The following is a 27130-nucleotide window of genomic DNA, read 5'->3' on the forward strand; positions in this document are numbered from 1 at the left end:
AAATCACCAACTGGTCCAACACTTGGAATATGTCTTGCAATCCTGACAAATCTCACACCTTCACAATGTCTCTCCGAAAGGACAATCTGGAACCCACCCCCCCCTCCCCAATCTACTTTCTCAACAATACCCTTGAAGAAGTCTTTTCATTCAAGCTTTTGGGTCTCAATATCTGCCATGATCTTTTCTGGGAAAGCTACATCTCCAAAGCTGGCCTCCAAAGACAGTACTTGACTGGGCATCCTACATCGTACAAAATCCTTCCTTGGCCCACTTGAGCTCCTGACCACATACAAAGCTGTCATCCACAGGCTGATGGAGTACTGCTCTCCCCTCCTCTGGGTTAGTGCTCTTGCCTCACACCTAGCTTGACTTCATACTGTGGAAACCAAGGTTTTTGGGATCATTGGTATCTCCTGCAATGAAGCTGAGTCTTTGGGTCTCTCACTCTCTCACCGCAGGCAGGTTGGTGGTCTTTCTGTCTTCTTCTATCTGTTGTCCCACGTTGCCTCCCCCCCGGCTCTGTCTGTGCTCTTTCCACCCCCCCCCCATATATCCTCAGGCCATTCAAGATCCGCCAAAAACTCTCTTCTGGTGAAACTGTCAAAATCAAGAATCACTGCTCACCTTCACTCTTTCATTCCTCTTTTTCCCACCTTTGGAACAAACTCCCATACTCTCCTCAATCCCACTCCTCCCTGCAGGTCTTCAAGACACCTGTTCACCACCATATCATATCTTCCCCCATCCGAAATCTTGATCTTTTCTACCCCCATTAATCCACCCCAAACCCACGTCCTTCAAATTCTCTGCTTTCCTTCCTGAAAGTCCCTGTAATGTCCATCTTGTATTCCCCATGTTCCCCGCCCCATCCCTCTCCCTTCCACATATCTCCTATTGTCTGTGATCCCCACTATTTTGTGCTTCCCTCTCCCACCTCTCTTATCTCCTGCCTTGTTGTATGTTCTGTGTGTTAACTCTTATTACGAGCCTTGACATAAACATGGGGATTTATATTCGGCGTCTGTCTCTGTCCATCTTTCCGTCAGACGATCTGTTAAATACTTGGGCAGAAATTCACCATTCTTGCTCGTTATGATCACCATGTGCATGAATGTGCATGTTCAGTGTCATTTTTGACCCCGCCTCCTGAGACTGGTTCAAAAGGTCAAATACTGAAAAATGCAATTACGGACACAAGTTTTCAAATGAAACTTTGTACATGCAATCAGCGTTGGTGGGGGTGGGGGGGATGCATGAAATATGCCATGATGTTTTGGATTCGACCTCCTGTTCATGCCTCAGGAGGTGGGGACTCAGGGTCACTGGTGAAAACCGGGAAAAAAAACTTAACTCTAAATTTGATATTTGCTCATTCCCGGTGAAACTTTTTGCTGTCTTTCAACTTTGCTTTTGGTCAGAAGGGTGGGGATTTGCGATGGTGTAGCTTTGCTCTACTTGTATTTTAATATACAGTCGGGGGGAATTTTAATTTTATGAATCGGAATATCATTGGCTGTCTTCCATGTATGTGATAAACAAGTAAAAGAGCAATCAGATATTGCACACCCTCGCCAGGAGTTGTTTTATGTGGTGTTTGTGCAGTTTTGTCTGGTGTATTTTGTGTACTGGTGTGTTGCATAATTGATAAGAGACATTACTAGAATTGCCACTTTATAACTGCTGGCAGTGATGTTTGGGTACTAAGACATCCTGCTTTGATCGGACACCTGACCCTGACCCTGACCCTGACTCATGACATTTATTGTTATTCAATTGAATTAAAATGGGATTAAAATAAATTCAAATCAAATGATTAAAATTAATTCAAAATACAGTCCTCCATTAGATTCATCAGAAGAAATTCAAACAAGAAAAAAAGCAAAGATGAAGTCATCAGGATGAACCTGGATAGGATTCGGGTTTCAGCTGCTTCTCCTCTACCCTCAAACCCATCCAGGCACAGCCAAGTGAGCCTTATTCAAAAAAAACAAAGAAAAAAAGAGCCCAGATCAAAAAAAAAAAATTCTGGCTGCCAGACCATGCATCTGATCAGGTTGAAATTTAAAAGATATATTCCCACCACTACTACATCATAATTGTGAAGTTTCACATCGATTGATAAAGCGGTTCAAGAGAAAGAAGTTTGAAGAAAGATTTTCACTCAATTCAATGTGGCTGCCAGACAATGTAGCCTATCAATTATTCGTGTATACCCTCGTATCCCCAAGGCTTGGGGAACATTTATTTGTGTGAAGTTTCCCCTCAATCTGTCCAGCCATTTTGGAGAAGATTATTATGGTTTTGGGGTAAATCCAACATGGCTGCCAAACCATGTGAACGATGACATCATGTGTGTGAACCTTTTGTTCCTCATGGATAGGCGGTCATACGTGTAAAGATTTGCCTCGATCTGTTCAGCCACTTCAGAGAAGAAGATTTTTGAAGGTTTAAAAACAAACAAACAATATGGCTGCGGAATCGCGTAACCAATGACGTCATCATTGTGTGTGTGTGTGTGTGTGTGTGTGTGTGTGTGTGTGTGTGTGTGTGTGTGTGTGTGTGTGTGTGTGTGTGTGTGTGTGTGTGTGTGTGTGTGTGTGTGTGTGTGTGTGTGTGTGTGTGTGTGTGTGTGTGTGTGTGTGTGTGTGTGTGGACCATTTTATCCTGAGATGACCCTCAAAATTTTTTCATATTGATCAGATGTAGCGTTCTGCATATGCAATTATGACATCATAATGAAGGCACCTATGACGTCATTTAAAGAAATCACTTATTCCCCATGAGAAGTACTTGCCGTGTGTCGAGTTTCAATTCTTTCCTTGTTGCGGTTTCAGAGATGGAGGTTCAAAGTTTATTTTTTTTCATTTTTCCAACATGGCTGCCACAGCATGTGACCTATGACATCATGATCAACAAAACATTTTACATGAGTAGTCACTCCAATGGTGAAAATGTTTTCTCGATCCGCCAAGCGGTTGCGGACCAACACACAGCCAAACGGACGCAAATGCAATACCCTGTCGTTCGGCGAGGGTAATAACTGAAGGTGAAAGACTGTGACGAGATGCGGCTTCTTCGGATCAGGTGTCCACGATGCGATGAGCACCGATGCCATCAGATTCAGTTGGAGATGAGGCATTCAAGCTTACCTGGAGCTTTATGGACACACTCGATATTGTTTCTGTTTTATATCGGGCTCGGTTGTGATATTGCTGTGTTCATGTAAAGTCATTTAATCTCTGTCATAGTAAACCAAAACTGGTATGATGTAGAACATGTGGATCGCCAGAGTGATGTCACTCGGATTACTCGGGATTGCAAAATGGGGTTCAAGGCAAAATATGCATCGTCTTGGTAAATAATAGTTGAAGGTGAAAAGTAGTTCACGGTTCGTTCCAGTAAAAATGCTGGCTCCAGTTTTTCAAAAAAATAGCACTCACGAGTTTGCTGAAATAGGAACGATTTTTTTTTTTTAGAATTTACATTCCAATTGCTCTCCAAGAGATTATTGAAATCCACGAAGGGAAGCATTAGCTTTCTGTGCCCTTGGTGTGCTATTTCAAATGTCTGTTACGGTCATTGTGTGCAGGTGTGGTTTTGCTGGGGAGTATGCTCCAAGATGCATCATTCCGAGTGAGATCACAAGACCTGGGACCGATGTGGTAAAAACAAATATCACGATACCACTAATACGATACACATCATCCTTGTGTCCAGTAAACTCAGCTGAATTGCATTGTGGGGTTTCCCTTTTCATCTTCTGATGGTGAACCACTCATATGTACACCTGGAGAGGGGTTCCCTTGGGAAACTTTTGTTTTTTATTGCCAACGAATTTTAAAAGGTTCAATGAAAGCATTTAAAAAAAAAAATTAGAGGAAAAAGAATAATTTTCTTATTTTATTAATGATGCTTTCAATTTCAGTACTTTCAATTTCTTGTTTCAATCTTTCTTTCTTTCTTTCTTTCTTGCTGGTTTCAGTGTTTCCTCCCCTTCTCCCCTTCCTCTTATCCTGTTCGTTCATACCCATGATCATTTTCCCTACTGTTAAATCTACCTTGCTGTTACATGATCCTCACTTCTGCATTTAAAGAAAAGAAATACAACTAACATGGAACACACAGTGTGGTTTTATCGATATAATGTATCCAATCGTAATCACCATTCGTCCATGGGCCAGATTGACCCCCTGTGCACCCCCCCCCCAGGACAGTATGAGACCTGTTTTATTTTACTCCTTAGACCTTCCCATACATGAAAAGCGGATGCCACCATCACGAAATTGGGATGGACGACCTGTATTACGTCACTTTCAAAATGGCGGCCAGCGAAATCACGGAAATTTCAATTTTGCGCATATCTCAGCTGCTATCATAGCCAAAGACAAAATCTTGGTGTCTCCACCCATGTTTTTGAGGTCAAGGAATACAATGGTGTGCCCATAAAAATCCTTGGTTATTGGATCATTTAAAATTCAATAAAGTGGACACGGAATCCAGCGGAAATCTCATTTTCGCACAAATTTTCATGTCTATGATGAACTATGTGCATGGGATATTAACTTTCGTTGATTTGTATGGATCTCATGGACATGTTTATCATATTCAATGGACTTTTATATGACTGACACAATTGCGCTATTGCACTGAAATTCAAATATTTTTCAAATAAAATCGAAATTTTTTTGGGACCAAGTCCAAAATCTAAGGCATGATCCTTGGACCATACCTAATCCCCCCACCAAGTTTTTCGTCGAAATCCGTCCAGGAGTTTTTCCGTAATACTGTTCACAAACAAACAAACAGACGGGTGAAAACAGTAACCTCCATCCATCTTCGATAGCGGAGGTTAATAACAATAATTATCTTGACGAGAACATTGACAATGATTGTCAGGGAAGATAGAATGCAAGCTCCTGAAAATAAAAACTACACATTATAGAGACCATGAAATAAATAAATCAAATTTTAGAGGAACATAAATTAATTGTAAAACAAATTAACAGCCATCACACACAAAGGATTATTTTACATGTATGTACTTGCACATCACAACATCATGACTGTTCTTCAGTGTTCAATCCTCTTCACTCTCACTACCAGACATGTTCGCGTCAGATGCCCCATCTTGGTCAGAGTCATCGGATGAGGTGGCATCGTCATCGTCATCATCATCATCACTGGGCAGTTTGTCATCTTCCAGCGCTACCTCAGGGGGAATCGATGGTCCTCGGAACCACATTGGTTGAATGTTACCATCACTAAGAAGCCATCCATGACCATCTGTTGCTCGTGGCACTCTTGGTTGAGGCATATCTGCAACTTTCCAGATAACAACCTGGTAGTTAGCACGTTTTACATGTTCTTCTCGCGCTTTCTGGCAAGGTGGCAGTTGACTCGTATCTATATTCCGCTTTAAGTTGATATTACCATCTGTGCCTCCAGATTTCTCCCTCAACATTGCTCCACGAGCTGTGTCCACAGACTTGAAGCGCCCTCGTCCATAAATGGCACAGGTGAAGTGTTCAAGTTCTCCAAATAATGTAGTGGGAACTTCCCACGTGTCTCCGAGTTTGGACAATGCATCTATGAAGGCTTCTGATTTCTGTAGATATTTGATGGGTCGAACTTTCCCAATCCCTTTCTATGCACTGGTGGTGTCACAGTGTGTAAGTGCATGGAGGGACATCAATGCATTACACATTCTCTGACTATATTGACTGGCAAGATCAGAGATGTTTAAGAGTCTCCTCTTGTTACCTGAACCAGTGTCAAAAAGAATTGTTATTTCAAAACTTGATGCGTAATGTAGTATTATGAAGAACACATCACTGTCAGGGCTTCGGATACGTATTGTGCCACAACCTTGTGCCTGGGCGTAGGCACAGTACAGAACAATCCTGTTGTCTGTTTCTTCTTGGTCTGAATAAAGCTCAGGTAACTCTCTCTTTGTGACTGTTAGCCCGTCATCACTATTCAACGCATAGCAGTAGCCTTGCACCACTAACACAACATTCCTCTGCACAAGCTTAGGAGTAAAGGAATTTGAAGACCACACATCCTTGATCACATCCACCAGCTGAGACTTGTTCTCGCCATTCATGAGGAAACTTCCAATCTGCTGGTTTCTTCATTAGTGGACCTCCAATAATTAGCTTTTCACCTGACCCACGTTGCTGCCGTTCCATGTTCTTGATGGAGCCCTCCTGATACATATCTGTAGTAAAGATGAAGTTGGTTGTTTTGGGCATATTGTCAAATATCTGATGGCAAATCAGTTGAAAGTTGCCTGGGATATCTGTCATAGTGTGGAACACAGCATTGCCATCTTGAATGAGTAATGTGTCAGATTTATTATTCACACCTAACTACATTTGATCACCAAAAGGGCAGGCATACATTACTAAAACTATCTATGGGCCCAACACTGGAAATATAAATACAACATAACAATGAACAGAAACATGTATAGCAAGTTCACTTGAAAATTTGCGTGAAAATGAGATTTCCGCTGGATTCCGTGTCCACTTTATTGAATTTTAAATGATCCAATAACCTAAGCATTTTTATGGGCACACCATTGTATTCCTTGACCTCAAAAACATGGGTGTCGACACCAAGATTTTGGCTTTGGCTTTGATAGCAGCTGAGATATGCGCAAAATTGAAATTTCCGTGATTTCGCTGGCAGCCATTTTGAAAGTGACGTCATACAGGTAGTGCATCCCAATTTCGTGATGGTGGCATCCACTTTTCATGTATGGGAAGGTCGAAGGAGTAAAATAAAACAGGTCTCATACTGTCCTGGGGGGGGGGTCCACGGGGGGTCAATCTGGCCCATTCGCAGGGCAGCTCACCGGATGACGGGATTGGGGCAAGGTGTTCGGGATCCCCAATCTTTGATGATGGGAGGGAAACCACGGGGTAACCTTCCCGGGTCAGATTGCGGTCGTGTGTGTTGGAGTGTTGCTGGGGTGTCGTCCACCAGATGGCGGTATCCTTGTGTGAACCTGAGGCGATCCCTTTGGGTGTGTGCCTGGAATGTCCTATCCCGAAGAGAGGATGATCACCTGCTTCTGTTGTCATGTGAGCTCAAGCGTTTGGACATCGGCATTGCAGCCCTCTCTGAGGTTCGGAGACCAGATTGCGGCGTGATCATGGTGGGTGGTTTCACCTACTATTCGTCTGGTTGCTCTGATGGTTACCATGCCCAAGGAGTTGCTGCAGCTGTGTCCAACGAGCTGACTCCAATGATAATTGAGGTAACACCGGTCAACGAGTGTATTATGACACGAAGGATTCGCCACTTCTTGGGTGTCATTTCCCTGGTCTCTGTATATGCTCCGACTTAGGCGAGTGATCTCACCATGAATGATGCATTCTATGCTATGCTCAAGTCTGTGTTTGATCAATGCCCCAGGTGAGATACTCTTATTGTCTTGGGGGATTTCAATGCATCGACTGGAACTGATAGGGATGGTTATGAGACGTGTGTTGGTCCCCATGGGTCTGGAAATGTGAACCAGAATCGCACCAAGTTCCTTGACTTTGCAAGAAGTCATAGACCTTGACGCTGGCGGTGTGGCAAAGTAGATTGACCATGTTCTCGTTGATGGTCGCTGGGGGATGATCCAGAACTGCAGGGTCGACCGGAGTGTTCCGTTCCTCAAAACTGACCACCAGCTTGTTGGAGCAACTCTGAAGTTGCAGCTTAAATCCAGGAGAATGGTACCATCCCAGCCTCGGCTGGATGTTTGCAAGCTCAAGGGTGAGAGGGTAGCTGAGGAGTTTGCGAACAGGCTGAGTGGAGATTTGGGGGGGGGGGCAGTCTGGGTGCTTTGGGGGATCCTGAAGAGTTGTGCAGTGCCTTCAAGACCACCATTCTTGATGTTGTCGGTAGATGTCTTGGAACTCACCAAAGGGCGAAGAATAATTTTGTCTCTCAAGGGACACTGGATACCATTGACTAGAGTCGTAGGGCCAGGCTGAATGGCAGAGCTGAGCTGTTGAGGGAGCTGAGGCATAAAACTGTACGTGCACGAATGGTAGACAAGGAGGCCTATGTGCGAGGAATCTGTGAGGAGATAGAGCATCACCTGTGGTCAAGTGATTCTCCTGCTTACAGGGGAATTCACACATTGCATTCATCCAAGCCCTACCCTCAGTGTACTGCAGTTAGAGCGGAAGGTGGTGGGCTCTTCACAGAGGAGTCCGAAGTGAAGGCCCGCTAGGCCGGTTACTTTGAGCGGCTGTTCCAGGCTGATCCATCAGCTGTCGAGTTAGATGTCAGGGGTGTTACTATGCCTATTGTTGACCCTCCAATCAACTGTGGTCCACATTCGCTTGTGGAAACACAGGCTGTGGTGAACCGGTTGAAATGGGTGAAGCTCCTGGGAACTGTGGCATCCATGATGAACTTCTCAAGGTTGGTGGAAATGCTGCACTCGTGTCATTGCATGCAGTTCTGTGCCCTGGCTGGAACACAGGCATCATCCCAACTGACTGGAAGAGGGGCCTTGCTGTCCCTCTCTGGAAAGGGAAGGGTGATCTCCAGGACTGCAACAACTTCCAAGGGGTGACGCTGCTCTCAGTGCCGGGCAAGGTCTTTGCTCAGATAATTCTTGATAGGGTTCGCCACCATCTGCTTGAGCACCAGCGTCCAGAGCAGTCAGGCATCACACCAAAGAGGTCAACGATTGACCATGTGCTTGGTCTTCGGGTCCTCAACGAACACAGACGAGAGCTTTGGCAGGGACTGCTTGCAGCTTATGCTGATCTCGTTAAAGTGTTTGATTCAGTGAATCGGGATGCCCTCTGGAGGATTCTTGGTCTTCATGGGGTGCCACCAAAACTGATCAATATGATGTCTGAACTCTACTCTGGTACTGAGAGTGCTGTGAGATTTGGTGATACCATCCCTGACTTATTTACAGTTGTTACTGGAGTTTGTCAGGGGTGTGTACTCACCCCCACATTTTCAGCACTTGTATGGACTGGATTTTGGGGAGGATGTCGGATAGATCAAGCTGCAGTGCATCGTTTGGGAATGTCAAGATCTCTGACCTTGATTTCGCATATAATGCAGTCATCTTTGCGGAGACTCTGGATATCCTTTTGGGATCCCTCGTGGTGCTGAATGAGGAGTCAGAGCCGCTGTGTTTACGGGTTTCCTGGGTCAAAAATAAGATCCAGGCTTTCAATGACCTCTTGGATGCTGCTGTCCTGTTTCTGGCAAGGATGTTGAGGTCGTGGAGAAATTCACTTTACTTGACAGTGATATTCATGTCTCTGCTGGCTGTGAGCCAGAGGTCAACAGACGTCTGGGTTGGGCCTGGGGAGTCATGATTCACTGGATTATGGGGTGTGGTGCTGTCGGTACCTGTGCGAGAGGACGAAATTCCAAGTCTTCGGGTCCTTGGTGCTTCCGGTCTTGCTCTGTGGATGTGAGACGTGGACTCTGACCAGGGATCTGAGGAGACTTAATTCCTTTGGTGCCAGGTCTCTTCGGAGAATCCTTAGTTATCGCTGGTCAGACTTTATGTCCAACGAGCTGTTGCTGAGACTCAAATGAAATTTGTTACCTGCATAGCCCATGAGCATCAGCTGCGGCTGTATGTACATGTGGCTCGTTTTCCTGGCGCTGATCCTGCTCATCAGGTTCTCATGGAGAGGGAGTCTCGTGAGTGGAGGGGGTCAATGAGCCGATCACGTGCCTCGTGGTTGCAGCAAGTTGATCGGCATCTCAAGGAGATGGGGATGTGCCAGGCATCTGCCTGGGAAATGGCCAGACTGAGGCCCCTGGAGTACCGGTGGAAAGTGGATGCAGCGACGCGCTGCTCCGTCGCATGCTCCCATACCTGACCTGTCCTGACCTTTCCTGACCATAAAAATCCATTTTGATTTCCAAATGCTCTGTGCATAGAGGCATGATATAGAATATGTAATTTATTTGATGAAATACCAAACAAATCCAACATACGAATCATACATGATGCAATCCATCATCAACAAGTAAAAGTGAAAGATTTGTACATCATAAAATTTGTCGACTCTCACTCTTTATTCACAAAAGTTACTTTACGAAATTAAACTGCTATTAAGATTTATTAACAGTTTATTTTAAATCTGGGATTTCACTGTTGTTATACGTTTTAGTTTTACATTCCATTTGGGAGATCTTCAATGTGTGTCGAAGTGAGTATGACATCCTATTTTGCCTGTCGGCTGGCAGTCAATGTATAAACACTGGAGTTTTGATAACTTAGCAAATTTCAAATCTATGACCTGCAGCGTTTGAACTCTGCATTATTTAAAGGCCTGATGATCGCGAGTGTATGATTGGAACCAGAAGATCGGATCAATATGAAATGATAGCTGCGTGGAGAATTGAGGAAGTTTATTGTGAGGGTTGTTTGGCCTCTGATCTGACTTTCCAACGCTCATAACTGTTTTCCGAGATGTTGAGGTATCGGCGACCAGATCAAGTTGAAGTAATGATGGTTGAACCACGATGATTGATTCATCCTTCCCTCGGTTGTTTTTGTTTTTGGACCAGCCAGTGAAAGTGGTGCAATACCACATCAACACAGAAGAGCTGTACATGAATGTCAAAGACTTCATTCACATGCTCTACTTCAGGTGAGAATTAATTGATTGTTGGTTTATTTTGTTTCCTGTTTTAACCAAGAAGAATACTTTAAATTCTTCATTTGCCTCATTATTTCCATTTTTCTATTTCTATATTTTGAAGATCTTTTGTGGAATAAGCGAGACCACCACAGGCCTTTACCCAAAATGGGAAGTTGTGTTGCAATCACAGTAATTTGTGCACATTTATTATATCTATAAATGAAGGACAAAGAAAAAACATTCCATTTCCTGGCAGTTCGTCGTGGGAGGCTTTTTTTGGCAGCCATGTTAATTGCCATTGGAATTCCACTGAACCCAGAGGTCAGCAGTCAACCTGTATTTTGAGAATTTCAGAAGGAATAATTTGTAGGAAGAGCTCGCGTTCTGGAATGATTGGGCACAGTTTGACATATGGAAAGACCGCAGTGGAGGCAGTAAAATTATTTTTTGCATGTCCATGCCAGAGAAAGAACTAAGGCCTTAGTTATTTTATAACTTGGTTTACGCAGTTCTTCAGCTAAAATGTAGGGTTGGTAGGTCGAAACATAAATATAAATATAATTTCAATTTTTAGAAATTATATATATTTTCTGATTTTTTTTTTTTTTTTTTTTGGATGTTCCATGGAAAAGACAAGGGTAGGTGGGGGTGGGGGGGGATAAATATATACCCCGGACCAGGAGGATCTAAGAAAACATTGAAGATGGAAAACCATTCAAATGCAGGATGCCATTGTTCACTGTATCATCTGATGTGAAAAACTCTAAAGAAGTATTAAAACTTGTTTTTACAATATAGTCTGGCATGTTTTTCTTATAGGAACCTGTTGGATCATCAAACAAATGGAAACAATGCTGAGAAAATTACTGTCCAAGTCGTAGATGTGTGTATGTGCACACCAGTGCATAGTGCTGGATATGATTAAAAAACGGTGTCTACTCAGAGTCAACACGCTCAAAACGGTCAATCAGAGCCATAACCAGCTTAGTTTTCAGTGGGCATCTGATCTTACCGTCTCCCCATCCCCATGAGCACATCAAAGGCTGATTTCTGGTCCGTTGAAGGCTGCATATCAGCATCTCGCAGGGAAACTTTCACGTACTTGGCACCGAAATCTTTCAATACGAACAGCGGTGTACAACTTTCGATGGAAACAAAATCTGCACGATCGAGAGTAGTGTGCGAATCATCCCTGCTGCTGCACTGAATTGATGCATTAGTTCGGCCAGAATATTAGTCGTCAAGATGTTGCGTGATTAAATCACCAATACAGTCACTAGAATTTATACTGCTGACATACTTCTTTACAACTCATGGCTCGCAGACTTCCTCTCCTGTCGCAGTCACCGTGTGGCCCTAAATGGAGTTCTTTCATCCCCTCTTCCTGTCCAGGCTGGAGTTCCTCAAGGTAGCGTTCTGGGCCCTGTTCTTTTTCTGGTTTTCATCAATGATCTCTCCGACTCTCTGGAAAATCCTCTATATCTGTTTGCTGATGACTCCACCCTCTGCCGTACCATCGGTCATCCCTCAGACCGGCAAGCAGCAGCTTCTTCGCTCACTGCAGATCTGGATAAAATCACAAGCTGGCCCAACACGTGGAGCATGTCTTTCAATCCGGACAAATCTCACACTCTCACTATGTCTCTTCGAAAGGACCGTTTAGAAAATCCCTCCATCCACTTTCTCAACAATCCTCTGGAAGAAGTCCTTTCTTTCAAGCTTCTGGGTCTCACTATCTGCCATGACCTTTCCAGGGAAAGCCACATTTCCAACCTCACCTCCAAAGCCAGTCACCGACTGGGAATCCTCCGTTGTGCAAAGTCCTTCCTCAGCCCACCTGAGCTCCTGACCACATACAAAGCTTTCGTCCGCACTTCGTTTCGTCCATTCACTCTTTCATTCCTCTTTTTTTCCCACCTTTGGAATAAACTCCCTCACTTTGTTCAATCCCATTCTTCCCTCCAGGCCTTCAAAACAGTTGTTCATCACCACCTCTTATCTTCCCCCATCCAAATCCTCGATCTTTTCCACCCCCGATAATCCACCCAAGCCCACCTCCTTCAAATTCCCTGCTTTCCTTCCTGAAAGTCCCTGTAATGTCCATCTTGTATCCCCCATGTTCCCCATCCCATACCTCTCCCTTCCACAGATCTCCTAATGTCTCTGTTCCCCACTGTTTTGTCCTTCCCACTCCCTTCTCTCTTGTCTCATGTCCCCCATGATGTGCGTTGTGTGTTAGCTCTCACAGGAGCCTCGACAAGGTATAGAAAAAAAACAACAATCACTTTCGCCCCAGAAACAACAGTCAATCTGAACCACGCAGGCCACTGCTCAGACGCCATGACCGAAGACGACTGCACAGCTCTACTGCGCAGCTCGGTGAAAGGTGACTCGGCATTTTGGCGCGCACGCACAAAATTATATTTTGAAAATAAATGCCGCCGTTTACATTTCGGGTTTTTGAAACTTCGCACCTTCGGCGGAAAATGTATAAATATAAAAGGCTAAAAATGTGTTTTATATTTATATTTCATTTTGGCAAATATACCGTTGGCGGATCCGTAAACCAAGTTATAAAATAACTAAGGCCTAACCTGTCTTTGAGGAGGGAATGACCAATGAAAGTTGTGCAGGAAGTGATATTGATGCTGGTCAAATAATTCTGCGCTAAACCAAGATGGCAGCCAACACAGTCTTCCTGGCTGTGGAACCGTGGCATATGATTATGTTTCTTGCGAAGGAGGCTGTCAAACCTGCTGAAATTCACAGGAGACTGTCTGCGCAATTTCCTTGTCCGCATGGATGCCGACCTTTGGGGATTGTCTGTGCTCTTTACCCTTTTAAATGCTGAATGTCAAGCAAGGAAGAAGCACGTACCATTTTTGAAGTCTTTGGTATGATTCGGCTGGGTTTGAACCGCCAACCTCCCAGACTTGGAGCAGACACTAAACCATTACACCAAGAATAATGGTAGATCTCTTGTGTAGATCTCTGCCACCGAAGGCGGACGTTGGTTATGTTTTCACCCCTCTGTCTGTCTGTTTGTCTGGGAACAGGATATCTCAAAAAGTTGCGGATGGATTCGGACGAAATTTGGTGTAGAGGTTGGGTGTGCGACAAGGCCGAACTTATTAGATTTTGGTGAAGATCCAAATCCGGGTTCTGGATCTGAGAATTTTTTTTAAAAAAATGATTCTTCACCATTTAGAGATTGGGCCAAAAATTATATGGAGCATGATATTGTTGTGGGCCGGCGGGGTCGGGTGAGAAGACCACAAGGTGGGGGAAGCGACGTCGATTCCCACCAGACTCCGCGGAATTGTAGGCCGTCGCTCACGGATAATTCCATGACGCGGCGGGTCGCTTGACCGACCGTGCATGCCAATAACTCAACCGCGTGACCTAGGGTCCTCCCGTCTTTGGAATTGGGTTACCTAATTTACCACGTGGCTTGATTACCAAGGAACCACGCCCTTGGTACGCCTTTTCTGAACCGGATCACTCTACCGGATCGGATGCAGCCGAGCGACACTGCCAAGGACGTTCCGGCGAGAAGGAACGGATCGTTGGGAATAAAGACCCAGCTAAACTTGGATACTAACCATGCTGGACCAATGAGGAGAGAAAAGACAAAGGCGAGCTGGGAACATTCCTAACAACAATGATTTATAAACAAGCAAGCGAGGAAAAGCATGTGGTACGACAAAGATTTATTGGGTATGTAACGCAGAGAAAGAGGAGAGAGGTGTGGGGTGCGGTAATACAAGCAACTTACTAAAGCAGACACAGTGCAGACTTGACGTGAGATTAATAAGGGCAACAACAATAAGGATCATTTACAGACTTACTTAACAGACAAGCGCCAGCACCCTCAGACACACACACAGAAAAAGAAACCCCAATTAAAAGGGACTTTGGCAGCCAGGGAGGGAGGGGAGTTGAGGTTATAGCTTTTGGTACCTGGGCGTTTCGGGGGAGGGATGCTCCGTGGTGCGGTACCCAATAATAGTCGCGTTGTTCTGGCCACAGCGACATGTGTGGAGATCGTGTTCTGAAGGAGGAGCTTGAGTGGAGAAAGGTGGAGTTCAGAGGGTGAGGGTGGAGCAGTAGGTGGGACCAGGCAGGAGGATTGGTCGAGAAGCAGGAAGCAAGGTCGTGTGGGCGGAGACACAGAACAGGAAGCAGGCCGTTGAGGCGAGACGTGGGTGGAGTTGAGGACAGGAGACACGGTGTGAAACACACACACACACACACACACACACACACACACACACACACACACACACACACACACACACACACACACACACACACACACACACACACACACACACACACACACACACACACACACACACCCTCAACGGAGGTCCTCTCCCTCTTTTATATGGCCCGAAGCTCGAGGGGGAGGGGCCATGCTGAGTCCAACGTCATCGCCTGACTCGGGCGCTGTGATTGGCTCCAAACCCCCACGTGGTCTGCCAGCTTGGGCCGGAAACCACCTCACTTTGTTTCCGGCAAGGCCACCCCAAACAGCAGGAATATTGTGCTCCGAGTCCATGAGACAACATGAATGGCCACACCGAAATCGGCACACGAATCACAAGTAAATCTTCATCGGGTCCGGACCCCCTGTCCTCGGTTGAACCGACCATGGACCCGCGGTCTCCCGGAGAGCATCCCGGACCGACCACGTATCCTCTTTCGGAGCCGCTTGCGGATCCCGGGGGTGTTCGCTCTGAGATCTCGGGTCATCGTGGACCGCACGTCATGTTTGGTGAAGGACGGTACGCTGTGGTAAATGAGACGAGGGGGCAAGCGGGGCAGAGGGTACCGTGGATCGTTGCGCTGTGGAAAACGAGACGAGGGGGCAAGCACTTGTTTCGTGGTGCGTGGGCGTCGTTCTGGCCGTGTAACACGCTGTGGTAAACGAGACGAGGGGGGGGCAAGCAGGCAGATTTACCTCAGGAGTGAAAAGAGGAAGAGTGGGAAGTGGAATGGAGGGAAAATGATTTAATAAGCTTACTATTATCCCATCGCAACGCATTCCCTTGTTTTCCCAGTAAACAAAAGGAAGGGGTCTCGCACGTATATTCATGGCATAACTGTCTCGGGAAACCAATCTGTTGTATGCATGCGGTTCCGAGAACCGCAACAATATTTTAAAACGTTATGGACGAGTTGTGACAAAATTAGGTGGATGAGTTGTTTGGGTGACAAGAACAAGCTGATTTGATTTTGGTTAAGGTCCAGATTCAGATCTGACCTATCAATAGGATCCAAAATGTAAACTGTTCAGCCTGGCGAATGTATGCGCTCCACCAAGTGCCGTTCTATTTCAATGAGTTTCCCAAGGGTGCACATTTGAGTTTTTACTTCTTGCTGAATGTATTAATAATGCTTCTATTCATGTGCAGTGACACATTTTGTGATTTAACAGTGTGTTTTTGTTCAAATACAGTCAAAGAAAATTGAAAACCCACTCCGTGGGAGTATCTCCTCTGCAGCTGCCCTTCGCAGGGCAGCTCACCTTATGACGGGATTGGAGAAAAGCCTTCGGGACCCCCACTCTTTGATGAAAGGAAAACCACGGGGTAACCTTCCTGGGTTAGGATGCAGCAGTGTGTGTTGGGATGGTGCTGAGGTGTCCTCCACCAGACAGCGGTCTCCTTGGGTTAACCTGAGGCGGTCCCTTCGGGTGGGTGCCTGGAATGTCCTATCCCTAAGAGAGGATGATCACCTGTCTCTGTTATCATCTGAGCTCAAGCGTTTGGACATCGGGATTGCAGCTCTCTCTGACGTTTGGAGACCGGATTGTGGCGAGATAATGGTGGGTGGTTACACCTACTATTGGTCTGGTCGCTCTGATGGTTACCATACCCAAGGAGTTGCTGTCGCTGTGTCCAATAAGCTGACCCCAATGATAATTGAGGTAACACCGGTCAACGAGCGTATTATGAGATTAAGGATTCGTCACTCCTTAGGTGCCATTTCCCTGGTCTCTGTTTATGCTCCGACTGAGGCGAGTGATCTCACCGTGAAGGATGCATTCAACGCCACGCTCGAGTCTGTGTTTGATCAGTGCCCCAGACGAGATACACTTCTAGTCTTGGGGGATTTCAATGCATCGACTGGAACTGATAGGGATGGTGATGAGGTGTGTGTTGGTCCCCATGGGTCAGGAACTATGAACCAGAATAGCACTAAGTTCCTTGACTTTGCAAGAAGTCATGGACTTAGGGTGGCTGGTTCATGGTTTCAGCGCCCACAAGCTCATCGCTGGACTTGGTATTCCAACGCTGGCGGTGTGGCAAAGGAGATTGACCATGTCCTCATTGACGATCGTTGGAGGATGATCCAGAACTGCAGGGTCTACCGGAGTGCTCAGTTCCTCAATACTGACCACAGGCTTTTGTAGCAACTCTGAAGCTGCACCTTAAATAATGGAGAATGGTACCATCCCAGCCTAGGCTGGATGTTGGCAAGCTCAGGGATGAGAGAGTAGCTGAGGAGTTTGCGAACAGGCTGAGTGGACACTTGGGGGGTCTGGGTGCTTTGGGGGGTCCTGAAGAGTTGTGGAGTGCCTTCAAGACCACCGTCCTTGATGTTGCCGGTGGATGTCTTGGAACTCACCGCAGGGCAAAGAAGAATTTTGTGTCTCAAGGGACACTGGATACCATTGACCAGAGTCGCAGGGCCAGGCTGAATGGCAGAGCTGAGCTGTTCAGGGAGCTGAGGCGTAAAACTGCACATGCACTGAGCATGGACAAGCAGACCTATGTGCAAAGATCTGTGATGGGGTAGAGCATCACCTGTTGTCAGGTGATCCTCGTCCTGCTTACAGGGGAATTTGTGCATTGCGTTCCTCCAAGCCCATCGCTCGGTGTAATGCAGCTGCAGTGGATGGTGGTGGGCTCTTGACAGAGGAGTCCGAAGTGAAAGCCCGCTGGGCCGGTTACTTTGAGCGGCTGGAGCAGGCTGATCCACCAGCTGTTGAGTTGGATCTCAGAGGTGTTACTATCCCGATTGCTGACTCTCCAATCAACTGTGGTCCACCTTCCTTTGTGGAAAGAGGCTGATGTGAACCGTTTGTGGAAATGCTGTACTCATGTCATTGCATGCAGTTCTGTGTTCTGCCTGGACCATCGGCATCATCCCAACTGACTGGAAAGAGGGGCCTTGTTGGCGAGTGATCGCCAGGACTGCAACAACTACTGAGGGGTGACACTGCTCTCAGTGCCGGGCAAGGTCTTTTCTCGGATAATTCTTGGTAGGGTTCGCCACCATCTGCTTGAGCACCAGCGCCCAGAGCAGTCAGACTTTACACCAAAGAGGTCAACGATTGACCGTATCCTTGCCCTTCGGATCCCCACCAAATGCAGATGAGAGTTTCGGCAGGGGCTGCTGCAGCCTATGTCAATCTCTGCAAAGTGTTTGATTCAATGAATTGGGATGCCCTCTGGAGGATTCTTGGTCTTCGTGGGGTGTCACCAAGATGAATCAATCTGATGTCTGAGCTCTACTCTGGTACTGAGAGTGCTGTGAGATGTGGTGGTACCATCTCCAACTTATTTCCAGTTGTTACTGGAGTTCGTCAGGAGTGTGTATTGGTCCCCACACTTTTCAGCACTTGAATGGACTGGATTCTGGGGAGGATGTCTGAGAGATCAAGCTGTGGTGCATCCTTTGGGAATGTCAAGATATCTGACCTTGATTTTGTAGATGATGCAGTCATCTTTGCGGAGACTGAATATCCTTTCAGGGGCCCTCCAGGTGCTGAATGAGAAGTCTGAGCTGCTGGGATTACGGGATTCCTGGGTCAAAACTAAGATCCAGACTTTCAGTGACATCTTTTATGCTGCTATCTTGTCTGTGCCTGTATGTGGTGAGGATGTTTAAGTCACCGAGAGATTCGCTTTCCTTGGCAGGGATATTCATGTCTGCTGGCTGAGAGCCAGAGGTCAATAGACGTCTGGGTCGAGCCTGGGGAGTCATGGATTCACTGGATCATGGGGTGTGGCACTGTCGGTACCTGTGCAGGAGGATGAAAGTCCGAGTCTTTAGGTCCTTGGTGCTTCCATTGTTGCTCTGCAGATGTGAAACTTGCACTCTGATCAGGGATCTGAGATCGTGACAATTCCTTTGGTACCAGGTCTCTTCGGAGAATCCTTGGCTCTCGCTGGTTGGACTTTTTGTCCAACGAGCGGTTGCTGAGAGAGACTCAAATGAGATTTGTAACCTGCATCGTCTGTGAGCGTCAACTGCGGCTGTATGGACATGTGGCTCATTTTCCTGATGCTGATCCTGCTCACCAGATTCTCTCAGCGAGGGAGCCTTGTGAGTGGAGGAGGTCAATGGGCCAACGCCGTGCCTCCTGGTTGCAGCAGGTTGATCGGCATCTCAAGGAGATGGGGATGGCCAGATGGAGGCCCCGGTGTACCGGCAGAAAGTGGATGCAGCGATGCGCTGCTCTGGCGCATATACCTGACCTGACCTGTGCAATGGGAGATGGAGTTTTGGAATCTCATGCGTGCATGTGTGTGTCTGGGCCGAAACTTTTTTTTTCACCATTTCAGCTTTTGTCGTCATATTTTCAATATAGCTTTATTTTGAGAATATGGAGAAGACAAATTAAGAATTTTGTCAAAAGTTCAAAGGTACCGTGTTTCGCATACGGAACAATTCCGAATACAAAGTGGACAGGCTTTGCATTTTCAGATGTGTTCTAGTTTACTTTGTTTTCTTGTCCTATGCTCTCTTACTCACCAGGCATTTGCTTGTGAACCCTCGAGACCGGCGTGTGGTGGTTGTTGAGTCTGTGCTCTGTCCTTCAGTGTTTCGAGAAACCTTGGCAAGAGTTTTCTTCAAGCACTTTGAGGCAAGTCTTCACTGAGATTACGCTATCCACTTCGCTTTGAAAGCAACACATGTTCAAGAAAATATCATTGTCAAAGCTATTTAATTAATTGCAATGTTTCATAAAATTTTTGTTTGGAGATGCAAAAAAAACTACATTGGCACATACAATCCAGCAAAAAGGGACTCTTGTCGGTATCCTCGACTTTGTGATATTTGACTCAGGAATTCTGTCACCAAAGTAAAAATTAATTTCTGAGTCGTCCTGAGAATGGAAAACAATGTTTTCAATACATACTGTATCGGTATTATTTGAATGTTGAGATTTTAACCGACCCCACGAAAACCACCTCACCACCTCACCACCTCACTGCAACACGTCCCAACATGAGCGACAAGATCACATGATAAAATGACGACATCGTAGTAGCTGTTTCTCAACCATGGGAAGTTCGATTTTTGTTCAACACTTTGAGGATCCGGCCTTGTGACACCCATACGTTTACAACATCATTGTGAAAGGGGATTGGTTAACTTGCTTTTCTTGGCACAGAAATGATAAACTGCTATCGTGTTACCCCCTGCCACAAGTTACATTGGTAAAATGATGACAGATTGTTTATTTTTATGATTAATAATTGTTTCTCAATTCTTGATACATTAATTGCTAAGCTGTGTAAGAAGATGGGTGGCTTGAGGGATTAAAATTTATTTCATAATCTTGCCAAACATTTCTCTGGATGTCTCCATATAAAAACGGAAAGCATGGTCGGTGAAGCCCTGAAGCTGTCCGTCAGTCCGTGAAGATTATATGCTTATTAATCCACATCTTTTTTGAATGTTAATTCACTGAGGACCCAAAAGACCCTGAAGACTCCTTTGACCTTAACACCATTTGGAACCTTTACACCCTTCAGACAGATTAGACAGCTTAGACCCTTGACCATTTTGAATGCTTGGACCTTTTAAAATCACAAATAAATATAATATCACCAATATTGCAAATAAATTTGTCGAAAAGAAATGTTAATATTATGATTGGTGTAAATCATGCCAACACAGCAAATATGTGACGTCAATGTCTGCAATGACGCGTGGAGAGGCGAGCGTAACGAGCCGCTCCACGCTAGTTTCTAATCTATTCATGGTTCTTTTTCCTTCCACACTCGGTAGTCAGGTACATGTTCACGCCGAGCTGCACTTTTCGTTGCCATGGTTAAGATGGAATACCTTTACCTACGCCACGATGAGGAATAATTCCAGGGTTTATAAGCTGTGACATGAAAGATGTACAAAGTGTGACATGAAAGATAAACAAGAGATGCAAGAGTGGAAAAAATCCGTTTTATTATTTTCATGCGGAATCCCCTTTGGCCTTGCCATAGATTCCCCTTTGGCTGTTGAACATTTTCTCCTGGATTTGCAAATGAGTGCTTCATGTTAATCAGTGGGGTTCTGCATTGTCTTAGTTTTCTTCTTTGTTTTTTTAGCACGAGTTGTCTCAGTGACAAAAAACTCATCCTTAAGGAATGTCAAAAGTTACAAAGTAGAGAGTTCCCAATCAGGTTGCGTTTGCTTTGACTGTAGCATCCAACTTTCTTACTGAAGTGTTTGTATAAAGACCAGCTGAGTTGCTCGTCATCCCTCATGTTTCTCCTCCAGGTACCTTCGGTCCTGTTTGCTCCGAGTCATTTAATGGCATTTCTCACTCTGGGGGTACGTACGGCCCTCGTGATGGATTGTGGATATACAGAGACGTTGATCCTTCCTGTATCCCTTTTTGCTCCTTGTGGAAAGCAGATGAGACATCTCACGAAATCCATAGTTGTGGTATACCTCTACGTAATGGTTGTCTTGTGGGCATAAAGACAAGTAAAGTTTAATTTTGTTGGTATCGAGATGATAGGTATCCTGGTTAATGAAAGTCGTTTTACGTGTGTCATGATTCCAGGTATCCTAGTGAATGAAAGGTGTACAGTAAGTTGCCGATTTGCGTTGTTTTGATCGAACATCAACACATTATGGGACAATAGTCGATTTAGGTTGTGCTAGTCCGATACAATATTGTAAAAAACAAATTTAAGTTGAGGTCCACTATGTTAAAGTGAAAAATTTTAAGCACACTTTTCTTCTCGACGCACGATTTGTCCTCGTACAACCATTCATATTTCCCCAGCGCTCTCATCGCACCATGTCTTGGCACCTTAGTGACGACTTCTTCGCTCCGGATTTGCCACGTGGCCTCATTTGATAGCTTGATAGGAGATTCCTCGGTTCCAGGTTTGCTGCGCGACTCGTCCGAACGGCAGATCAGGGCAAGAGCAGTGCCGTACCACTCAAAGCGTATCTCCCCTTTGCCTTCCCAGCCCACGATTATTCGAGCAGTCCATGCGAGACACGAAAGCCTGCTTCTTCCTCCCTGTAGTCCCTCCACTCTCACCCCACACCATTAAATTGTGTGTTTGTGCACATACATTATTTGAATCGTGTTCTTTATTGATTTGCTTAATTTTTGTCTCCAATATGAACTTGATTGAAAGTTAAGTTAAGTTAGGGTGGCCAAAAAGTTTTCCTTGGCAACGCATCCCTCTATTGTAGCACAACGTGACTGGGAAAATGCTACCGAATGACGTTTCGGATAACGTCAATTATTGGGAACGCATCAACGACGTAAATTGGCAACTTGCTGTACATTGAAGAGAGCCATTCTCCAAGGTGCCCAATGTGTTCGGATACCCAAATGCTCTGTGTGATTTCCTGAATTTGTACACAGGTGTGCGAAGGTATTCCCATTGTTGCTGCTTGGGAGGCGTTACCCCTTGGGGGTAAAGCTTTGCACAAGTAAGTGCTTCACTGTAATGCGCATGATCATGGCTTTTACTTTAAATCTTGTCTGTTGGTGTAGAATGAGAATAAAATGGTTAAAGTTATCCACGATAAAATATAATATTGTTCAGTTTCGATGATCCTACTTGTGCCATTTGGCAAACAAGGCTGCAGAAGCAGTCTTCTAGGCTCGGGTTAAAATTCCGGCAGGGTCACCACTCTGGTGCCAATACTCAGCTGAGTGTGAAGGACTTTGTAATTTGTTCACGGTGCTGGCAATAACTCTCTTCCTCTTCGTGAAGGACTCAGTAGGATCTTTAACATCCACCAGGTTTTTTTGGGAAGGATGGATAGGGACACACAGCAGCATTAAAAACAAATCATGTTAAAGTGCGAAGGAGCTCCTACTGAGCCAACAACCATCCACATCTGGTGCTCAACTGTATCTGTGGATGTCATCCTGCAGTTCCGTTAGTCATTTCTCAGAGGTTGGTGGCAGGATTTGCACTCCGGCCACCGTAAAACTGTTCATTCTGCAAAACGCACAAAAACAAATAAAACTAGAACGAGCAATCAAGGATTCCACACGCTCGCCCAGACTCGCATTCTAATTATACCTTACATACTTTATAGATGTACTCGCATTCCAATTATACCATACATACTTTATAGATGTACTCACATTCTAATTATACCGTAAATACCTTATAGATGTACTCGCATTCCAATTATACCATACATACTTTATAGATGTACTCACATTCTAATTATACCGTAAATACCTTATAGATGTACTCGCATTCCAATTATACCATACATACTTTATAGATGTACTCACATTCTAATTATACCGTAAATACCTTATAGATGTACTCGCATGCCAATTATACTCCAGGGGCCCGGAGTCGGGGCACAGTGGCGCGGACACTTTGCGGCTTGCCCGCCAATGTGTCACGAGGACGCGGGTAAGACCTCCCCGGTCTCGCGGACCTGGCCGCTCCTTTAGTTTCCGCGCACATTTGGCCTAGGGGCCAGTCTGCCTCCTTGTCTGTGAGGGTGGCTTCTTTCTTTTGCTTTTGTGTAAATGTGTGTTGGCGCCGTATGTGAAGTAAAACTGTGTAAGTGTTGCCGTGTGTACGCGTTAGTCGGTTGTATTACATTTTCTTTTTGTGCATAATTGTATGGCTGTAAATACGTGCCTTCCTTGCTTGTCTGTGTGTGCGTGTGAATAAAATGCTTGCTTGTTGAACTGTGCCCGTTTCGCTTCGTCTTTTCTCTATTGACTCTCCATCCTGCTTCACGTAAGGGGTTCGTAGTGGGTGCAACATCCCGGTAATTAATCGGAACTGTCAAGGCCGACGATAACACCGCTCGGTTATCACTGTAGCACGGAACGGACCGCTTAAGCGGTTCGTGTCCAGAGTCTGCCTGTGGCGTGGTACGATCGCCCGGTCGACCATCCGCGCAGGTACTTAGGTAGATCGAATTTGGTGAGCAACCCTATCCTGCGTGGGTGGGCAATTGGCACGATCGTGGTGAGGTTAAACCCCCACCCGTGACGAGCTCCCGGCATTGTTCCGAGAGAGTCACGACTGAATTGGCCGTCTGGTGGGCGACGTGCCGCGATTCGAGTTACGTGGCCGTTCGCATGCCGGCGGGCGCGAATTCGCAACAATACTTTATAGATGTGCTCGCATTCTCATTATACCGAACATACTTTATAGATGTACTCACATTCTAATTATACCGTTCATACTTTATAGACGTATAGCCTGGTGTTGGCTTCGTGGTTAGGGTGGCGGCTTGGGATCCCAGGGTCCTGAGTTCAAGCACTGTTGGCTGCTGAATTAACACCAGGGGGTTGACTCAGCCTGTCATCCTTCCGAGGTCGGCGAAATGAGTACCAGTGTACTGGTCCGGGTGTATGCCCTGGTTAGAATAGGTGTACCATATCCCTGTGTGTCGTAAGAGGCGACCAGGGTTGGCGTCAGGAAGGGCATCCAGCCATAAAGCATTGCCTCAAGAAAAAGCCCAACCTCGGCACAGCAAGGAAAAATGGCTGTAAAAACGGTAATTCTTTTTTAATACTTTATAGACGTACAAGCATTATAATTATACAGTACGTACTTTATCGATTTACTCACGTTCTCATTATACCGTACATACTTTATAGATGTGCTCACATTCTAATTATACCGTACATACTTTATAGATGTGCTCGCATTATAATTATACCGTACATACTTTATAGATGTGCTCGCATTCTAATTATACCGTCCATACTTTATTGATGTACTCACATTCTAATTATACCGTACATACTTTATAGATGTGCTCGCATTCTCATTATACCGTCCATACTTTATAGATGTACTGGCATTCTAATTATACCGTTCATACTTTATAGATGTACTCTCATTCTAATTATAGCGTTCATACTTTATAGACGTACAAGCATTATTATTATACCGTGCATACGTTATACCCGAACTCGCATTCTCATTATAGCGTTCATACTTTTTGACTTTTTTTTTTGTATACCTTGTCAAGGCTCGTGTGAGAGCGAACACACAACGCACAGCAAGGGGGGACATGAGACGAGGGATGGGAGAGGGAAGGACAAAACGGTGGGGAACAGAGACATTAAGAGATCTGTGGCAGGGAGAGGGATGGGGCGGGGAACATGGGGAATACAAGATGGACATTACAGGGACTTTCAGGAAGAAAGGCAGAGAATTTGAAGGAGGTGGGTTTGGGGTTAATTAACAGGGGTAGAAAAGATCAGGGTTTTGGATAGGGGCAGATAAGAGGTGGTGATGAACAGTTGTTTTTAAAGACCTGGAGGGAAGAATGGGATTGAATAGAGTGAGGGAGTTTGTTCCAAAGGTGGGAAAAGAGAGGAATGAAAGAGTGAAGGTGAGCAGTGATTCGTGATTTTGGTAGTTTTACCTGAAGTGGCTTGCTGGCGGACCTTGGGTGACCTGCAGTAATTTGGGGGGGGACATGTTGACACTGTCACATGTTGACGTTTTAGCCAGCGTATGGCAACGTATCAAAATGTATGTAAAACGCTGGCGTACGCTGAACTATTGATGTTTTTTTTATTTTTGGGCGTATAATAACGTGTTGGACGTATGCATAACGTATTAGTAATGTAGACAGAACGTTTTAATCACATATAGATACATATCGCAGACAGAGCCATGGGGGCGAGATCGGAGAGGAGACGGTAGAAGACAGAAAGACAACGAACCAGCCTCCGGTGAGAGAGTGATAGGCCCAAAGAGTCAGCCTCACCGCGGGAGATGCGTATGACCCTAAATGCCTTGGTTTTCACAGGGTGAAGATGAGTATGGTTAGGCAGGAGCACCCTATCCTCGCCCATATGGGAGAGCAGTACTCCATCAGGCTGCGGACAAAAGCTTTGTATGTGGTCAGGAGCTCAGGTGGGCTGAGGAAGGACTTTGCACGACGGAGGATTCCCAGACCAGGTTGGAAATGTGGCTATCCCAGGAAAGATCATGGCAGATATTGAGACTGAGAGGCTTGAATGAAAGGACTTCAAGAGTATTATTGATAAAGTCGATGGGGGGGGGGGGGGGTTCCAGATTGTCTTTTCGGAGAGACATAATGACAGTGTGAGGTTTGTCCGGATTGAAAGACATGTTCCACGTGTTGGACCAGTTTGTGATTTTACCCAGATCTGCAGTGAGCGAAGAAGCTGCTGCTTTGCAGTCTGAAGGATGACATGGTACGAAGGAGGGTGGAGTCATCAGCAAAGAGATAAAAAGGATTTTCCAGAGAGTCGGAGAGATCATTGAAGAAAACCAGAAAAAGAACAGGGCCCAGCACGCTGCCTCGAGTAACTCCAGCCTGGACAGGAAAAGAGGATGAGAGAACTCCATTTAGGGCCACATATTGACTGTGACAGGGGAGGAAGTTGGCGAGCCATGAGTGTAGATTGCCTTGGATACCATAGGTTGAGAGTTTGGTGAGGGCAGGGTGCCAGATTGTGTCAAAAGCAAAAAAGTTCCTGGGTCAATACTCATATCCAGGCTTTAATTGACGTATTGGATGCTGCTATATCTTGTGTAACTGTTTGTGGCAAGGATGTTGAGGTCACAGAGAGATTCACTTACCTTGGCAAAGTCTGTCTGGCTTTGATATTCATGTTTCTGCATGTTGAGCTTGAAGTTGATAGATGTCTGGTTCGGGCCTGTGGAGTTTGTTAGGGAATTTTAGCAAATTGTATTGACCATCTGTAAAAAAAATTGCTTACCAAAAAATTTCTTCACTGACGTATTCATCTCGGTGTCGACTAACACCTATCAATTAGTGCAAACCCAAATCCTTGTGGAAAATTCTGGGGAGCCAATCAAAGTTCGGGTGCTCAGAGGGCCTGCGCAAAAAAATCGGAAAAATTAACTTTTGCCAATATTGACTTGTGGGATGTCTAACTCGGGGTTTTTTCAGGTGCTGAATTGATTCCAACCATTAGATTTGAGGAAAAATGAATCCCTGGCCGTAAAATATTGATATGATACATTTTTAGATATCTCAGACTGTGTTTTGTGGCAATTTGGCTCAATTGATTCAGATTGTTCAAATTGTACTGAAACCAGCATACAACATTTTTGAAACCACTGCTATATTGTTGGTTATACTTGTGCTCATACTCAGTAGAATTCTCTGTGTTTGCTGACATTAAGCCGCTGTCACATGTTGACGTTTTAGCCAGCGTATGGCAACGTATCAAAATGTATGTAAAACGCTGGCGTACGCTGAACTATTGATGTTTTTTTTATTTTTGGTCGTAT

The 27130-nt window shown here is 45.3% G+C and overlaps 1 protein-coding gene and 1 pseudogene across 2 annotated transcripts in view; one reads left to right on the plus strand and one right to left on the minus strand.

Moving 5' to 3' along the window:
• The window catches only part of ACTR10 (actin related protein 10), a 68894-nt gene that overhangs the window by 5784 nt on the left and 35980 nt on the right, over positions 1 to 27130 (plus strand). For both annotated transcript variants that reach the window (XM_085887192.1, XM_085887194.1), the window contains exons 2-6: positions 3593 to 3665; positions 10558 to 10640; positions 19401 to 19509; positions 21150 to 21257; positions 22261 to 22328. In XM_085887192.1, the coding sequence (XP_085743318.1) occupies positions 3593 to 3665; positions 10558 to 10640; positions 19401 to 19509; positions 21150 to 21257; positions 22261 to 22328 (441 nt within the window). The remainder of the gene's footprint in view (positions 1 to 3592; positions 3666 to 10557; positions 10641 to 19400; positions 19510 to 21149; positions 21258 to 22260; positions 22329 to 27130) is intronic.
• Positions 5081 to 9930, minus strand: LOC147022532 (uncharacterized; annotated as a pseudogene).

Source organism: Eptatretus burgeri, chromosome 7 (genome assembly GCF_056783735.1).
Source record: "Eptatretus burgeri isolate ZD-2024b chromosome 7, Ebu_testis_v1, whole genome shotgun sequence".
NCBI lineage: Eukaryota > Metazoa > Chordata > Myxini > Myxiniformes > Myxinidae > Eptatretus > Eptatretus burgeri.